Source organism: Drosophila arizonae, chromosome X (assembly GCF_054131065.1).
Source record: "Drosophila arizonae isolate 15081-1271.41 chromosome X, UAZ_ARI_1.0, whole genome shotgun sequence".
NCBI lineage: Eukaryota > Metazoa > Arthropoda > Insecta > Diptera > Drosophilidae > Drosophila > Drosophila arizonae.
This window is the reverse complement of record NC_142927.1, coordinates 15,305,973-15,318,480: the sequence shown is the minus strand read 5'-3', so window position 1 is coordinate 15,318,480 and position 12,508 is coordinate 15,305,973. Positions and strand designations below refer to the sequence as shown.

Genomic DNA, 12,508 nt, shown 5'->3' with positions numbered 1-12,508 from the left:
TATAAAACATATACTTAGGGTGACCATACTAGAGCAAGAGTTTTAGCAGCTAATTTACTTAGCGATAGCTTTTGATTGCAAAAATATTCAATTAGTTGTTCATGATTTCTTTTATGTAGCATACACTTAAAAATATAGAGCTTTGGTTTAGTCCTTATCCACATAGTATTATAGTAGCAAATAGTTGGGATGAAGATTCATACAAGTCGATTCGGCTTGAGCTGTTGAAATTCTAATGGTTCATCAATATGAATTATAATTAAATATAGTGAATAACTTTAATATTCGGTTTTTTTCTTTTTCAACTTTTTTTTTCCTATGCTAAATATATTTTAGAGATATATACCTCATCGGAAAGGTGATTTTTCAATCTACAATTCAACATTTACACTTTTTTAATTACAATTAATATTATATCTTTTATAAAGCTGTTGTATTGCTTTCCTTATGCCTGGATATATAAAAATATGTATATGTTTTGTGATAAATATTAAAAAGAATGTAAGGAAATAGCTAACATAGTACGCCATGTAATATTCAAGCGCTGAAATTTTTCTTGATGAAATATAATTTCGAAACATATAAACTAGACTAATTAATTTTTCTTATATACATTTTTCTTATTTCTTTTAATTTTTCTTATATCAGCTAGAGAGTTATATGAATGTATAACACTTATTTATTTATTTTTTTTAATTTTTTTTTTTTAATTGTTATAATTAATAGATTATGAAAATAATGAACTTAGTATTGAGAATATCATGATTCAACTTTAGCAACTTTAAAACATTGTGATCATTTAAAATTCTTTTAATCACGAGCATATATAACTTTACTCCAATGTTGTTCTCAAATATTTTTCTTCTTGAACTGGTGTTGCCATCCTGTTGAGATTTTGTAAGCAGAACGCCACCTCGCTCGAAAAAGCTTGTTTTGGGATTTTATATTCAGTTTATCTTATATTCCTTAAAGTCTCTTGAATCCTTTTCAATTCAAATTTGAATTATTAGTAATTCAAGAGAATATAATTGCCTAGCCAGGAGCACGCAGCAGTAAAGAAGCTCACATATTGAGCAATTCTTAATGTAAATATATGATATATGTAAAAATACAACTATTCCATTTGCACAATAAAACTGCAAATTTTAATTCACTTTGATCAAAGTCAAATTCATTTTATTCAACTGCTCTTCAAACGGATTTAATAATTGAATTACACAAGCTGTCTACACACTTCGCCCCACTGTGCAGTTGACGTTGGACTGACAACCGTCACTGATATGGTTTAGCACAGGCCAGGCGCTCTCCCACTCTCTCTCACTCTCTCTCTCACTCTCACTCACTCACTCTCGCTCTCTTTCTCAACACTGTTACCAACTGAGATTCTGATTTGTTGTGTTGCTGCTGTTGTTGTTGTTGTTGTAGCTTTATGTAGATGCGAGCATATAAGAGGAAAATTGCTGCGGCAGTCGGCAATGGACAGGGCCATGTTCAAATTTGTTTCAATTCCATTCAGCCCACAGATGCGACACGTAAGCATCGCATGAAGTCATGCGGCTGCGAAGGCCTCTAGAAGCCGAGAAAGTGGAAAAAGGAAAGTAGAAAGTGGAAAGTGGCGAGTGGAAAGTGGGGCACGCCTGCCAGTTGTTAATATAAGCAAGGTAATTGGGATAGATTGAGCGTGGGCATGGGTAGGTGAATGGGCGTGGGCGTGGCCGTAGCCGTGGCCAATAGCCCTGGCATGGGCCGACCGTCTGCCAGTTGATCAAATTAATCAAGTACATTGAAGGGCACTTGAGACGTTCTGCTGATTCAGCATACGGCTTTTCGGCAAAGGCGAGACAATGAATGCACATAAAAATAATAATTGGAAATGAAAACAGAATTTTCATGGCGGCTGCCCAATGAATTGGCAAAAACAAAGGAAAAAAAAAAAAAATAAAATGCCAGATGCCGGCTATGCGAAGTGGGCTAATATTGTTGGCCAACACCAAATGGAAGTTGAAGCCAGTCAAGCCTTAAATGCGCTTATCATTACGTGGCACACACGCACGCACTCTCGGATGCCACTTGCCACTTGCCACTTGCCACTTGCCGCTTTTTAGCGGATCATGAGTGCCTTTTGCGTTGTTTGCATATGCATGAGAAACACGCGGCGTATGCGCAACAGCAGGAAGCAGCAGGAGCAGCAACAACAGCAGCAGGAGCAGCAGGAGCAGCAGGAGCAGCAACAACAGCAGCAGGAGCAGCAACAACAGCAGCAGAAGCAGGAGCACCCAGCAAAAGTTGTAGCAGGAGCAACGCTTGTAACAATTACCGAATGACTGCGGCTATAGAAACAATGCCTGGCGGCAATAAAAACGCAAAGCTATAAAATGAATTTTTATGTCGCATTTTCGCAATGCCTGCAGCATTGCGCCCATAAGTATGCTACCTTTTTTTTGTTGCTGCTGCTGCTGCTGCTGCTGTTGGTTGGTCGGCAGGGGGCAGCAGCAGCAGCAGCAGCAGCAGTTGAAAAGCAAGTTTACAAATCGTTTGCAGCGGCGAGCATATGCGCTGCAATTGTCAGTTTGTGGTGGCAAAGTGATCGATAACTCGTCACTTGATAGCCGAGTGATCGATAGTGCTGCGATAGTCGCTGATGAGAGACGCTTTACAGCTTGTAAATAAAAATGAATTGATTTTGTGCAATGCAGATGGATGGACAACTAGGTCTGGCTTTATGAATGTCAAGCAATTTACAGCTCTAGGGGATTATTGTAAGAGATTGTGTGAGCTTATTGCGCTAGTGCAGTATACTCCACTTGGGAGTTTACTAAACTAGATTAGCTTTTGGCTGGTAAATGTTACCCAACTAAATTGCAGATCTTTTCTTCACCTCCCAGAGATTCTGATAGCCAGAAATGCTTATATCAAAACAAAATTAAATTGATTTTGAATTTTTGAATAAGATTACACGTACAGCTTTTTCAAGTGGATAAAAACCAGTTTCCAAGCTGAATTTATGGCCCTTGATTTGTTACATCTCTTTAAAGCTGTATCTGTGTATCTATGTATCTATGTATGTATGTATTTGTATATCAACGGATCTGTCTACTTATTTATCGACCGTTATCGTTTTATCGAACTACCGCTATATCAATTTATTCAACTATATACTCTTATCAGCCTATCCCTATATCTACCTATCCATCGAAACTGCTCTCTGTCTATTCATCCATCTGTCTCCAATCCGATTAATACATATGTATTTCGATCCATATATTCTCTCTCTTTTTCTCTATTTCTCGCCCTATCTTACCATCGATTGATCGATACATTGATCCATATTTTTTCTATTTATTTACCTCTACATATAATTATCTCTTTATCCACTTATACCTATATGTATTTATCTCTTTATCTTTCTATTTACTTGTGCATTTATCTTTCTTTTTACTCCTCTATCTATACAAAGATACATATAATGACCTATCCACCTACACGTCTATCTATCGTCCATATTTCCGAGCTGGACTCTAAAGATATATTGCATATACCAGTCTAGTTCATCTTCCTTTAGGGCAACAGTCAGTCTGAGACCACGCCCACACACCACACATATACAAGTCCATCATGCACGGCCTTAGAGCTAAATCATCTGGAGATGCAGTTAGATCATAGCTAAGCTTTCCCACAGACAGACCCATAAATTATATGCTACGCCCCTATAGGCGTGGCACTTTTGGCGCATAAATATTATCGCACGTTAGAGCACTCGTTAGTCGCGTTCAGTTGCTGTATATGCAATTTGTTTTTATTGTTCGGTTCTTTAGGCTAATGGCTAAAAATATGCCTCTGCTTTTGACCCGCTCACGTATGCAGCTGCAGCTTGCAGCCAGTCGACTCTGAGTGGGGTCTGTTGCTCCGGCGTGACCAGGAGAGGGCCACACAGTGCCGAGGTGGACGTGCACACATTTACACATGTAGTGCATAAAATGTTTATGAATTTCAGTTTATGGCGCGTAAAACACGCCAATAAATGTTCCCAGGCATTTAAATGGTTTTGCTTTTGCTTTTGCTTCTGCTTTGGCAGCTGGAACTCTTTTGCACCCAAAGAACCAGAGAAGCCCGCCCCCGCCCCTTTACCTAGCCCCAGCATCGGTGTCTGCGCTCTGTGTCGCAATAATAAACAATCAGAAATGGCATAAAGTATGCAGAATCAGCGACGCGCCCCTTGGGGAGCCGCATTCCCCCTCCCCCTCGGCTATCGAGCGAGCCCGAAGGTGTAAGTCGTTTATAGTGGTTGCCACGGCTGCCACTGCTGCCAGTGCTGCCGGTGGTGCAGACACTGGTGGCTCGTGTGGGCGCTTGAATATTTATGCATAGCATTTCTTTACCAGCTTTCAAGGGCAGGCACTGAATTGCTTTTGTTTCACTTGCTGATTTCCTGCTTTTTCTTTTCTTCTGCAGTGTGTAACTGCCTGTGTATGTGCGTGTGGGTGTGTGTGTGTGTTAGTATGCGTGTTGTGTCAAGTGCGCTCTAATGCACTTTACGACACTTTATGGCTGCTGCGGTGTCGCCGTCGCTATATAAAGAACACGACAGTTATGCTCGGTTAAGGCTCCAAGACAAGGCAACAAGACATGGAACATATGCATAGGTTACGCTAAATTGATGGGGCTGCATAGCTGCATCTGGATATGAATATATATGTGTATAAGTACATATATAGAGCTTGTAGCATATGTTTATGATAATTGTTATGATCAGAGCTTAACAGCACATAAGTTGCTTTGCCACAGATTAGTGGAGCAGCAGCAGGAGTCGAGAAATGGCTAGGATGTGGTATTAAAGCAGCTTAACCTACTCCAGGGGGAGCTCAATGGAGCAGCGGCAAAGCAAAATGCAACTTGCATGAGTTACTTAATGAATGGAGCAATTGGAATGTGCAATGCATCAAAGAGCAGAAGGCAGAGCTTTAGCCATAACATTTACATATTTTTATACCCTGAACCCATTTTCAATGGGAAATCAGGGTATAATGGTTTTGTGAAAAAGTATGTAACGGGCAGAAGGAGGCGTGGCAGACCCCACAAAGTATATACATTCTTGATCAGCGCGACGAGCTGAGTCGATATAGCCCTGTCCGTCTGTCCGTCCGTCCGTCCGTCCGTATGAGTGCGTCGATCTCAGAAGTTATAAGAGCTAGAGAGCTGAAATTTGGCATGCATACTCGTGTGTACCATACGCAGTACGAGTTTGCTTTATTTTTTCGATAAATTGTCCGATAACTTTTTTATCGAGAATAATCGAAAAATTAATTTTGTTTTTTTAGCGTAATTTGAACACTTTTAGACCTGGAGTCTTCAAATTTGCGTTGTATATAAAGTTAATCGATACAATGATTTTGTAATTTACAGATTTCGGATACCACGCCCCCTTCTCCCCCAATTTGTAAAAAACGCATTTCAAATACTAGAGACTTGGGCTTTGGAATGTACACACATATTCACCATATGATTACGCTGTAAAAGATTCATTCAGATCCTATGTCTACAAAAGAAATTATTCGACAAATAAATTCTCATAATATTGCCCACGCTGCAGCGCAGCCCAAGCGCAGTCGCTGCTTACTGCGCAGTTAGCAGAGCGCCGGCTTATGCGTGCTTGTGGATGCATGTGTATGTATGTGTGCATAAAAAAGCAGAATGATTAGAATATCAGCTTGGATGGTTCAGGGTATCTCCTAGTCGAGCAGTCTCGACTAGAGCCTTCTTACTTGTTTTTTTTTTTTTTTTACCTTGCTCTGTTAGCCAGAAGCTAAGAAGGCTAAGAAGGCGTCAGCTTGAAACCCTTTCTAACCCTAACAAGTACTTATGTAGTTCACTCCAAATATATGCATAAATTAGTAGATAGTCTAAGCATGTGATTGTAAAACTCTAAGGAGATAATGGAGTAAAATGAAGATCTGGTGCTTTCGAATACAGGACCCATATTCGATGGCTCCAGGTTATTTTTTTTTAACAAAGAAAAATAACAGGCATGCCAGATATATATGTATATGTATATTCTCTAAACCGACTCTGTTTTAAAATAATTTTCAATTCATACAAATCACCAACTGATTATTGACTTAAAATTCTGAAGCGAGTGAGTGTATGACGACTCTAAACTTAATCAATTTGTGCAGCTTTCTCTCTTTCTTCTTTCTCTTCATATCAAAATAAGTTAGCTTAATCCAGCTCAGCTTGGGCTTACAGCTATAATCAAATCGTGTTGAGTTTTAAAAGATTAAATAGATTTATTTTCTAGATCGAACATATTGTCTCTTAAGAACAGTTATATCTGTAAATAACAGTTGAACTGACAAGTTAAAGAAAATCCATTTTGGATTTTCTTAAAGTTGCCTTCGTTCAGAGGAGTTTTATAATATTTTGATATTATTATATCATAAATCTGGTTTTGTTTTATAGTACGCTTTGTCTCTAGCCTAAAAATAGCTCTCGATTTCGAGGATTACCACGCCATCTGTGCTGCATTCCTAGCCAGCAAGCATTCTCTTCAAATTTGAGAGCAGGCAAAAGTCACTGGGGACCAGGTTTCAGAGCCGGTTGCGGTAGAGGCGAAAGCAATTCGAAGCTCAATTCCTGGAATTTTGCCAAAGTTTTTATTGATTTACGACACGGTGTATATGTATATACATATACATATATATGGATGATGAGATATAAAACTAGACTTGTTTATGCGTGTAGATGAGACTACATCAATATTGTGATGAAACGAGCCAGTAAATGTAATACGTATATCCGACTCTCTCGAGCTATTCGTGAGGGAGCGAGTGGTGATATCTTGTTGATTGCTTGTTTATATTGTGCAATATATATGTATGTAGTTATATGTAGTCCATTCCCCGCTTAGAGTGTCACTAATCAGCTCTTGAATTGAAATGAAATTTAAGTTTATTGGGCAACTTCACCTATTTTGTTGACTTCTGTCGCGGCAGTGTCGAGTATCGGGTGGCGGGTGTCGGGTGACAGGTGACAGGTGAACGCGACACCTGAAGCTTGACCCACATCACTGGCTGGTTTTAAAATGCGGCTAGTGGCGCCATAAAGCATGACCCAATTGAATTGTTACGCTCTGGCTAATAAAATTTTATGTGCGGCTATTATTAGGCTCTAGTGCTGGCGGACGGACCCCAGTCGCTCCATTTCGCTGTAAGCCGAATTGGGGCTGGGTAAACAATTGGCGGGGTGACCACAGCAGCAGCAGCAGCAGGAGGAGAAGGAGGAGCAGCTACAAAACATTGTCATTTGCTGGATGCCACCAGGGGCACCTACTGAACCAGCGTCGCCCTTTAGTACTTCTATATCTTTTTTTTTTTTTTTTTTTGCTTTTTGTGGGAATTCGCATCCGTCTACCCCGAAAACGAATTCGAATTCACAGCCGCATCCGCATCGGTACACCAATCGGCATCTGTATGTATATGTATATATACATATATATATGTATATATATATATATATATATATATATGTTTCTGTATATACTTTGTTTTGTTTCTCGTTTGGCTTTTTGGCTTTTGAGCCGAAACTAATTTATTTCCTGTATTGATTTTGCGCTCAGTCGAGTTGGCGTCCAAAATTTATGCATAACTTTGTCGTCGTCGCCGTCGTCGTCGTCGTCGCTGTCGCTGTCGTTGTCGCTTTTGTTGCTTTGATATCAGACACTTTGATTACACGCCTCAACTGTGCGTTCCTCAAGGATAGTGGCCGGGCAGGATGCCTGATGCCTGCCGTCTGCCGTCTGCTGTCTACTATCTTCTGTCTCTGCCATGGTGGCTGTGCGGTTGTCGGTGTGGGTGCATGTTTTTCGCATTTTTTGCGCTTCACTTGCTATCGACAGCAGCTCGTGGCGTTAAGTACTCGCACAATTTCCATAGCACCAGACAAATAGGCGCACAATCCATTTGGATAACTAAAACCGCTCCTTGACCAAAGCTGACCCTGCAATAAGCTAAAAAATAGAAACACACACACACCCACACACACACACAAAACAAAAGAAACTAAATTGAAAGTCAAGTGAAGGCTAAATGTGTCCACATTATGGCTATAGGTATATACATACATACATACATATATACAGTGAAGGAAAAAAGTCAACATACACCACCCATTTTTCGATATTTGTATATATTTATTTGTATTGCTTCATGTTTTAATAAAAAATGTTTTTTGAAGTAAATAATTATGATAATAGCAAAGTGCAAAGTTTTTGAAAGTTTCTGTTGGTTTAAGTAAACTATAGAGGAAAGTTGATACCAAGCACATTAAAGTTCACAGATTATTAACGGCTTTAGGGCAGTCAGCTTAGTTGGCCTAAATGGCTTAGCGAATGCAGCTATTAAATAACAAATGCTTCTAGTATATTCCAGATTTATATTTTCTTAATGCAAGAGCTTTACTTATGTTTATTTAAATCTTCAATTACTTAAATTTACTTTGTTGTAGTAAGTGGGAACAGTTGAAATTAATACTATAGCTAAAGCACTAGCTGTTAAGGACTTAGGCTTGGTAGAGTATTATAATATTAATATTAATATTATATAATATTTTTATAGTGTTTTGGCTTATGTTAAGTAAAAATATATTTTTTTTCCAATAAAGACATTCAGGAAATGATCATGAATCAATCAAGTCATATAGTCAATCTAGGCAAGCTGTAACAAGCTGTAACAAGAGCAGCTGCACTCATCAAATGACGATTAGTTAGAAAACTATGCTTATACTAAGAGAAAAAGATTAGCATAGTCAAGCAGTCGTTAGCATGAACCCACAGGTAAAAGAATTAAAAGAAACAAAAAGAAAACGTAACAAATGCTCAAAATCTTTTTGTATCTCTTTCAATTATTCAATTAGAGTGTTAGATGGAGCGCTGCTTACTTTGTGCTCTACAATAATTTGAACTACAAAATATGTATTGAATCAAATGAAAGTATTGCAAGGAAAGGCTGCAAAATTTATGTTTCGTATACTAAAAAATGTATGAAAAAAAATAAAAATATATATATATATATATGAAAAAAAAAAAAAAAAATAATAATAATAAATATTTATATATATGTATATATATACATATATATATGAAATAAAATTTAAATATAGAAATTAAAAATTGTGCAAATTGCTTAAAATTATTTAAAACCTTTTAAATATACATATATAATTGTTTGTTTATAAAATGTAAGCAGAAATATAAATAAATATAACAAATATTAAATACAAGTTGCTTAATATCATATTCAAAATTTTTTAAGGAATTATTTATTTTAGTTTATTTAATTATTTATTTAATTATTTGTTTTTAAAATTTAAGAAAAAATATACCTAAAAATCAAATGTATTAATATTATTATCTTTTTTTAATTCAGGTCATATTTAATTAATTGTTTTTTTTTTTTTTTTTTTTTTTTTTTTTTTTTTTTATAATAATTTGAGCTATTGCTACGCCCTGAAAGTTACTTAAAATTGCAAGCAATCAATGCGAATCCGTATAAATTTGCCAATGGCCGTTAGCACATTCTATTTATATATTGAGATTATTGACACAATGAAAATATCTGTACATCAATTTGTACAAATATTTCTTAGAAAAGTGCCTTGTCTTCATTAGCAATTTGTTGCCTTGCATGTAGTGAATATTGTTTTGCAGTAAATGGAATTTCTGCATAACAACAATATTTGATAATATTAATTATAATACAGATCAATTATGTGTGTGAGAAATTTAATCCGAAGTCATTCTGAATGGAATGTAATTATTCTCGTTTACATGCAAATATTGCTGACTGATTGATTGACTAATTGAAGTATTGAAGTGCCTGAAGGCTTATTTCAGGGACTCAAGCTCGGTTCGACTAGATAACGAGCAGTTCTGGCAGCTTAGCCATTGCAGCTGAAGCTTTTTGTCTAATGGATGTATTTTGTTCTCATGCAGTTTCCCATAACGGTACACTAAAGGTGGTAATTGATTTTGAAAGCGCTTTGTATGCACCTAAGCAAAGATAACTAGAGCTCTGCTCAAGCAACAGCAAGTTGAGCATAGTAATTTATATGAAAAGAATTTAAACATGTCAAGCTCTCAAATTTATTTTGAATGAAAATAAATATTTAGATATTGAATATTTTTGTAAGAAATCTATAAACATTTTAAATGTTTATAATATCAACTGCATTATACTAAGAAATTGCAGCCAAGCTAAACTGAGCTACGTCACTTGACAAACTTTCAGTAAGTCGCACGTAATGCGGTCTTTATACAGACTTAAAAGGCAGGTATATGAGAGACTTAAAAACACTGAGCGAAAAGTTGAGTGAAAAGCTGAGCAAACTGCTCGTTGAGTAAATACCCTTGAGTATGTCTATAAGTACTTATGCCATTCAAACCTGTTGAATAACCAAACAATAAAACAAATTGAACATTAAAATTTTGAAGAAAAACTAAAAAACAGTTTAAAGAGCTGAAGCACAATAAAGAATAAGCAAGCCATAAAGCTAGAGCAATAAAAATATAAAAATAAATTTAATGTAATAATAAATTTAATGTAAATGTGCATATAAAATTGATGTAAAATTAAAGTTTTCAATATTATTTGCCTGCAGTTAAGTTGTTGCTTGTTTTCTATACTATTTGGCATCTGTAACATTTTGTATAAATGCTTTCCATTACAGTTACGGCTGGAAGTGCAGGTGTGGACCTCTGGACCACCGGAGCCAGCAGCAAGTGCTGATAGCACACAGAGACAACGGGGACTGTCGCTCGGAGCCGCAACACAAAATGAGGAGTCATAGCAGATGGTTATGTGGAATTGTGCGCCAGCTTAGCTGCTGGCTGCTAATGCTGCTAATTGCTGGCCAGACTGTTTATGGTAAGTGTGCGACACACACACCCACACCCACACACACACTAACACAACTACAGCTCCGATTCTTATCAGCAGTCACAGCACATAGACACATCTGACTCTCTATCTCTCTCTCTTTTATATATACACTGATTCACAGACCAACAATTGAGATAACAGGCTCTCGAGCGTAGCTAAAAGTGAATGTGTCGAATATAAAACATTCCATTGCTGTTGCCCGCTTGACCTCATTAGCCTTTCATTTATCCTCTTTATTTATGCAACTACACACCCACACTGAAAGCATTTGCTGTGCACATGGCTGATGTCTCCAATTGCTACAAAAGACGAAAGGCCAGCAGAGAAGTATATGTATGTACATATAAATATATGTATGTATATATATATATATATATACAAACATTTTTATTTGAGGTTTTGGCTTGGCATCCAAAAAAGTAGCGCTCAACTGGCCGTGGCGGCAGCTCTATTTATGGCAGGCTGAATGGTAACATAAAGAAATCAACTGAACACGTACTGCTGTGGGAAAAGAAGAGGGAGAGGGTGGAGAGGAGAGCGAGAGTCAGAGTCAAAGGGAAGAAAAAACTTGGTATACTTATTTTCTCGCTGGCCTGTAATTAATTGACTCGCATTTTCGCATCGAACATAAAAACAACTCAAAACTTTTGCCAGCAACTTTGTTGTTGTTGTTTACGTGTATGTGTGTGTGTGTGTGTGTTTGCCTGAGCCTGTGTTTGTGTGTGCGTGACTGAAATGGCTAACAGTTGCATTTACTGCAGTCAAGGTCACGCGGCAAAGTAAAAACTTTTTTCGCTTGCCAAATTGTCGCATGTGGCCAGCAGCCAAGTTATTTGCTCGAGCGAGATAACTTTATATAATATATGGTGTATGTTTAGTATGTCTACATAGTATTTACACATGTACATATACATATGTAGTCTATACTCAATATGCAATTGAAGTTATAGAAATCTTGTCGCACATGTTTCATTTAAGCACATTATTTGATTGATATTTTATTATTATTATGGCTATTATTTTTATTACAATAATGATGATTATTATTAATATTATTATTATTTTTTTTATTTTTATTTTTTATTATTAATTGTATTTTTTTTTTTTTTATTGTTATTGAACCCATTGAAAATGGGAAATACTGGCTTTGTTGAAATGTATTTAACAGATTGAAGAAGGTGTCACAGATTCCTTAAAGTATATGCATACATATATTCATAATCAGGCGACGGGCATGCCTGTCGGTCGTCAACCCGTCTGTCCTTAGGAGGTTCTGAATCCATAAGTGCTAGAGATTTGAAATTTGCCAGCATTTGCCCATATAGCATTTCCATAACTACATATATTTGTTTTAGCGTTGATGACTAGATTCGTAATAAAATTTATTTATTCTATTTTATTTTATTTATTTTTTTTATTTTTTTTATTTTTATTTTTTTTTTTAATTATCTCCCACTTCTTTTAAGTTCGAGTCTTCAAGTTTCTCTCGGAATTTGCAAAAAACAATTTTTTTTTTTTTTAATATTTCTAATATTCTATATATCTATTTGGTAGATATACTCATCTGAATGAATTCT

General features: G+C 36.6%; 2 protein-coding genes across 11 annotated transcripts in view; both read left to right on the top strand.

Moving 5' to 3' along the window:
- Positions 1 to 12,508, top strand: part of LOC149267940 (uncharacterized) — a 293,596-nt gene that overhangs the window by 68,599 nt on the left and 212,489 nt on the right. The gene's annotated exons all lie outside the window — the stretch shown is intronic.
- Neto (Neuropilin and tolloid-like) overlaps positions 1 to 12,508 on the top strand; it is a 108,908-nt gene that overhangs the window by 31,879 nt on the left and 64,521 nt on the right. For all 8 annotated transcript variants that reach the window (XR_016270848.1, XR_016270849.1, XR_016270850.1 and 5 more), the window contains one exon: positions 10,720 to 10,916. Coding sequence is in view for 5 of the 8 variants with exons in the window: in XM_089473151.1 (XP_089329277.1) it covers positions 10,826 to 10,916 (91 nt within the window). In the remaining 3 variants the exon portion in view is untranslated. The remainder of the gene's footprint in view (positions 1 to 10,719; positions 10,917 to 12,508) is intronic.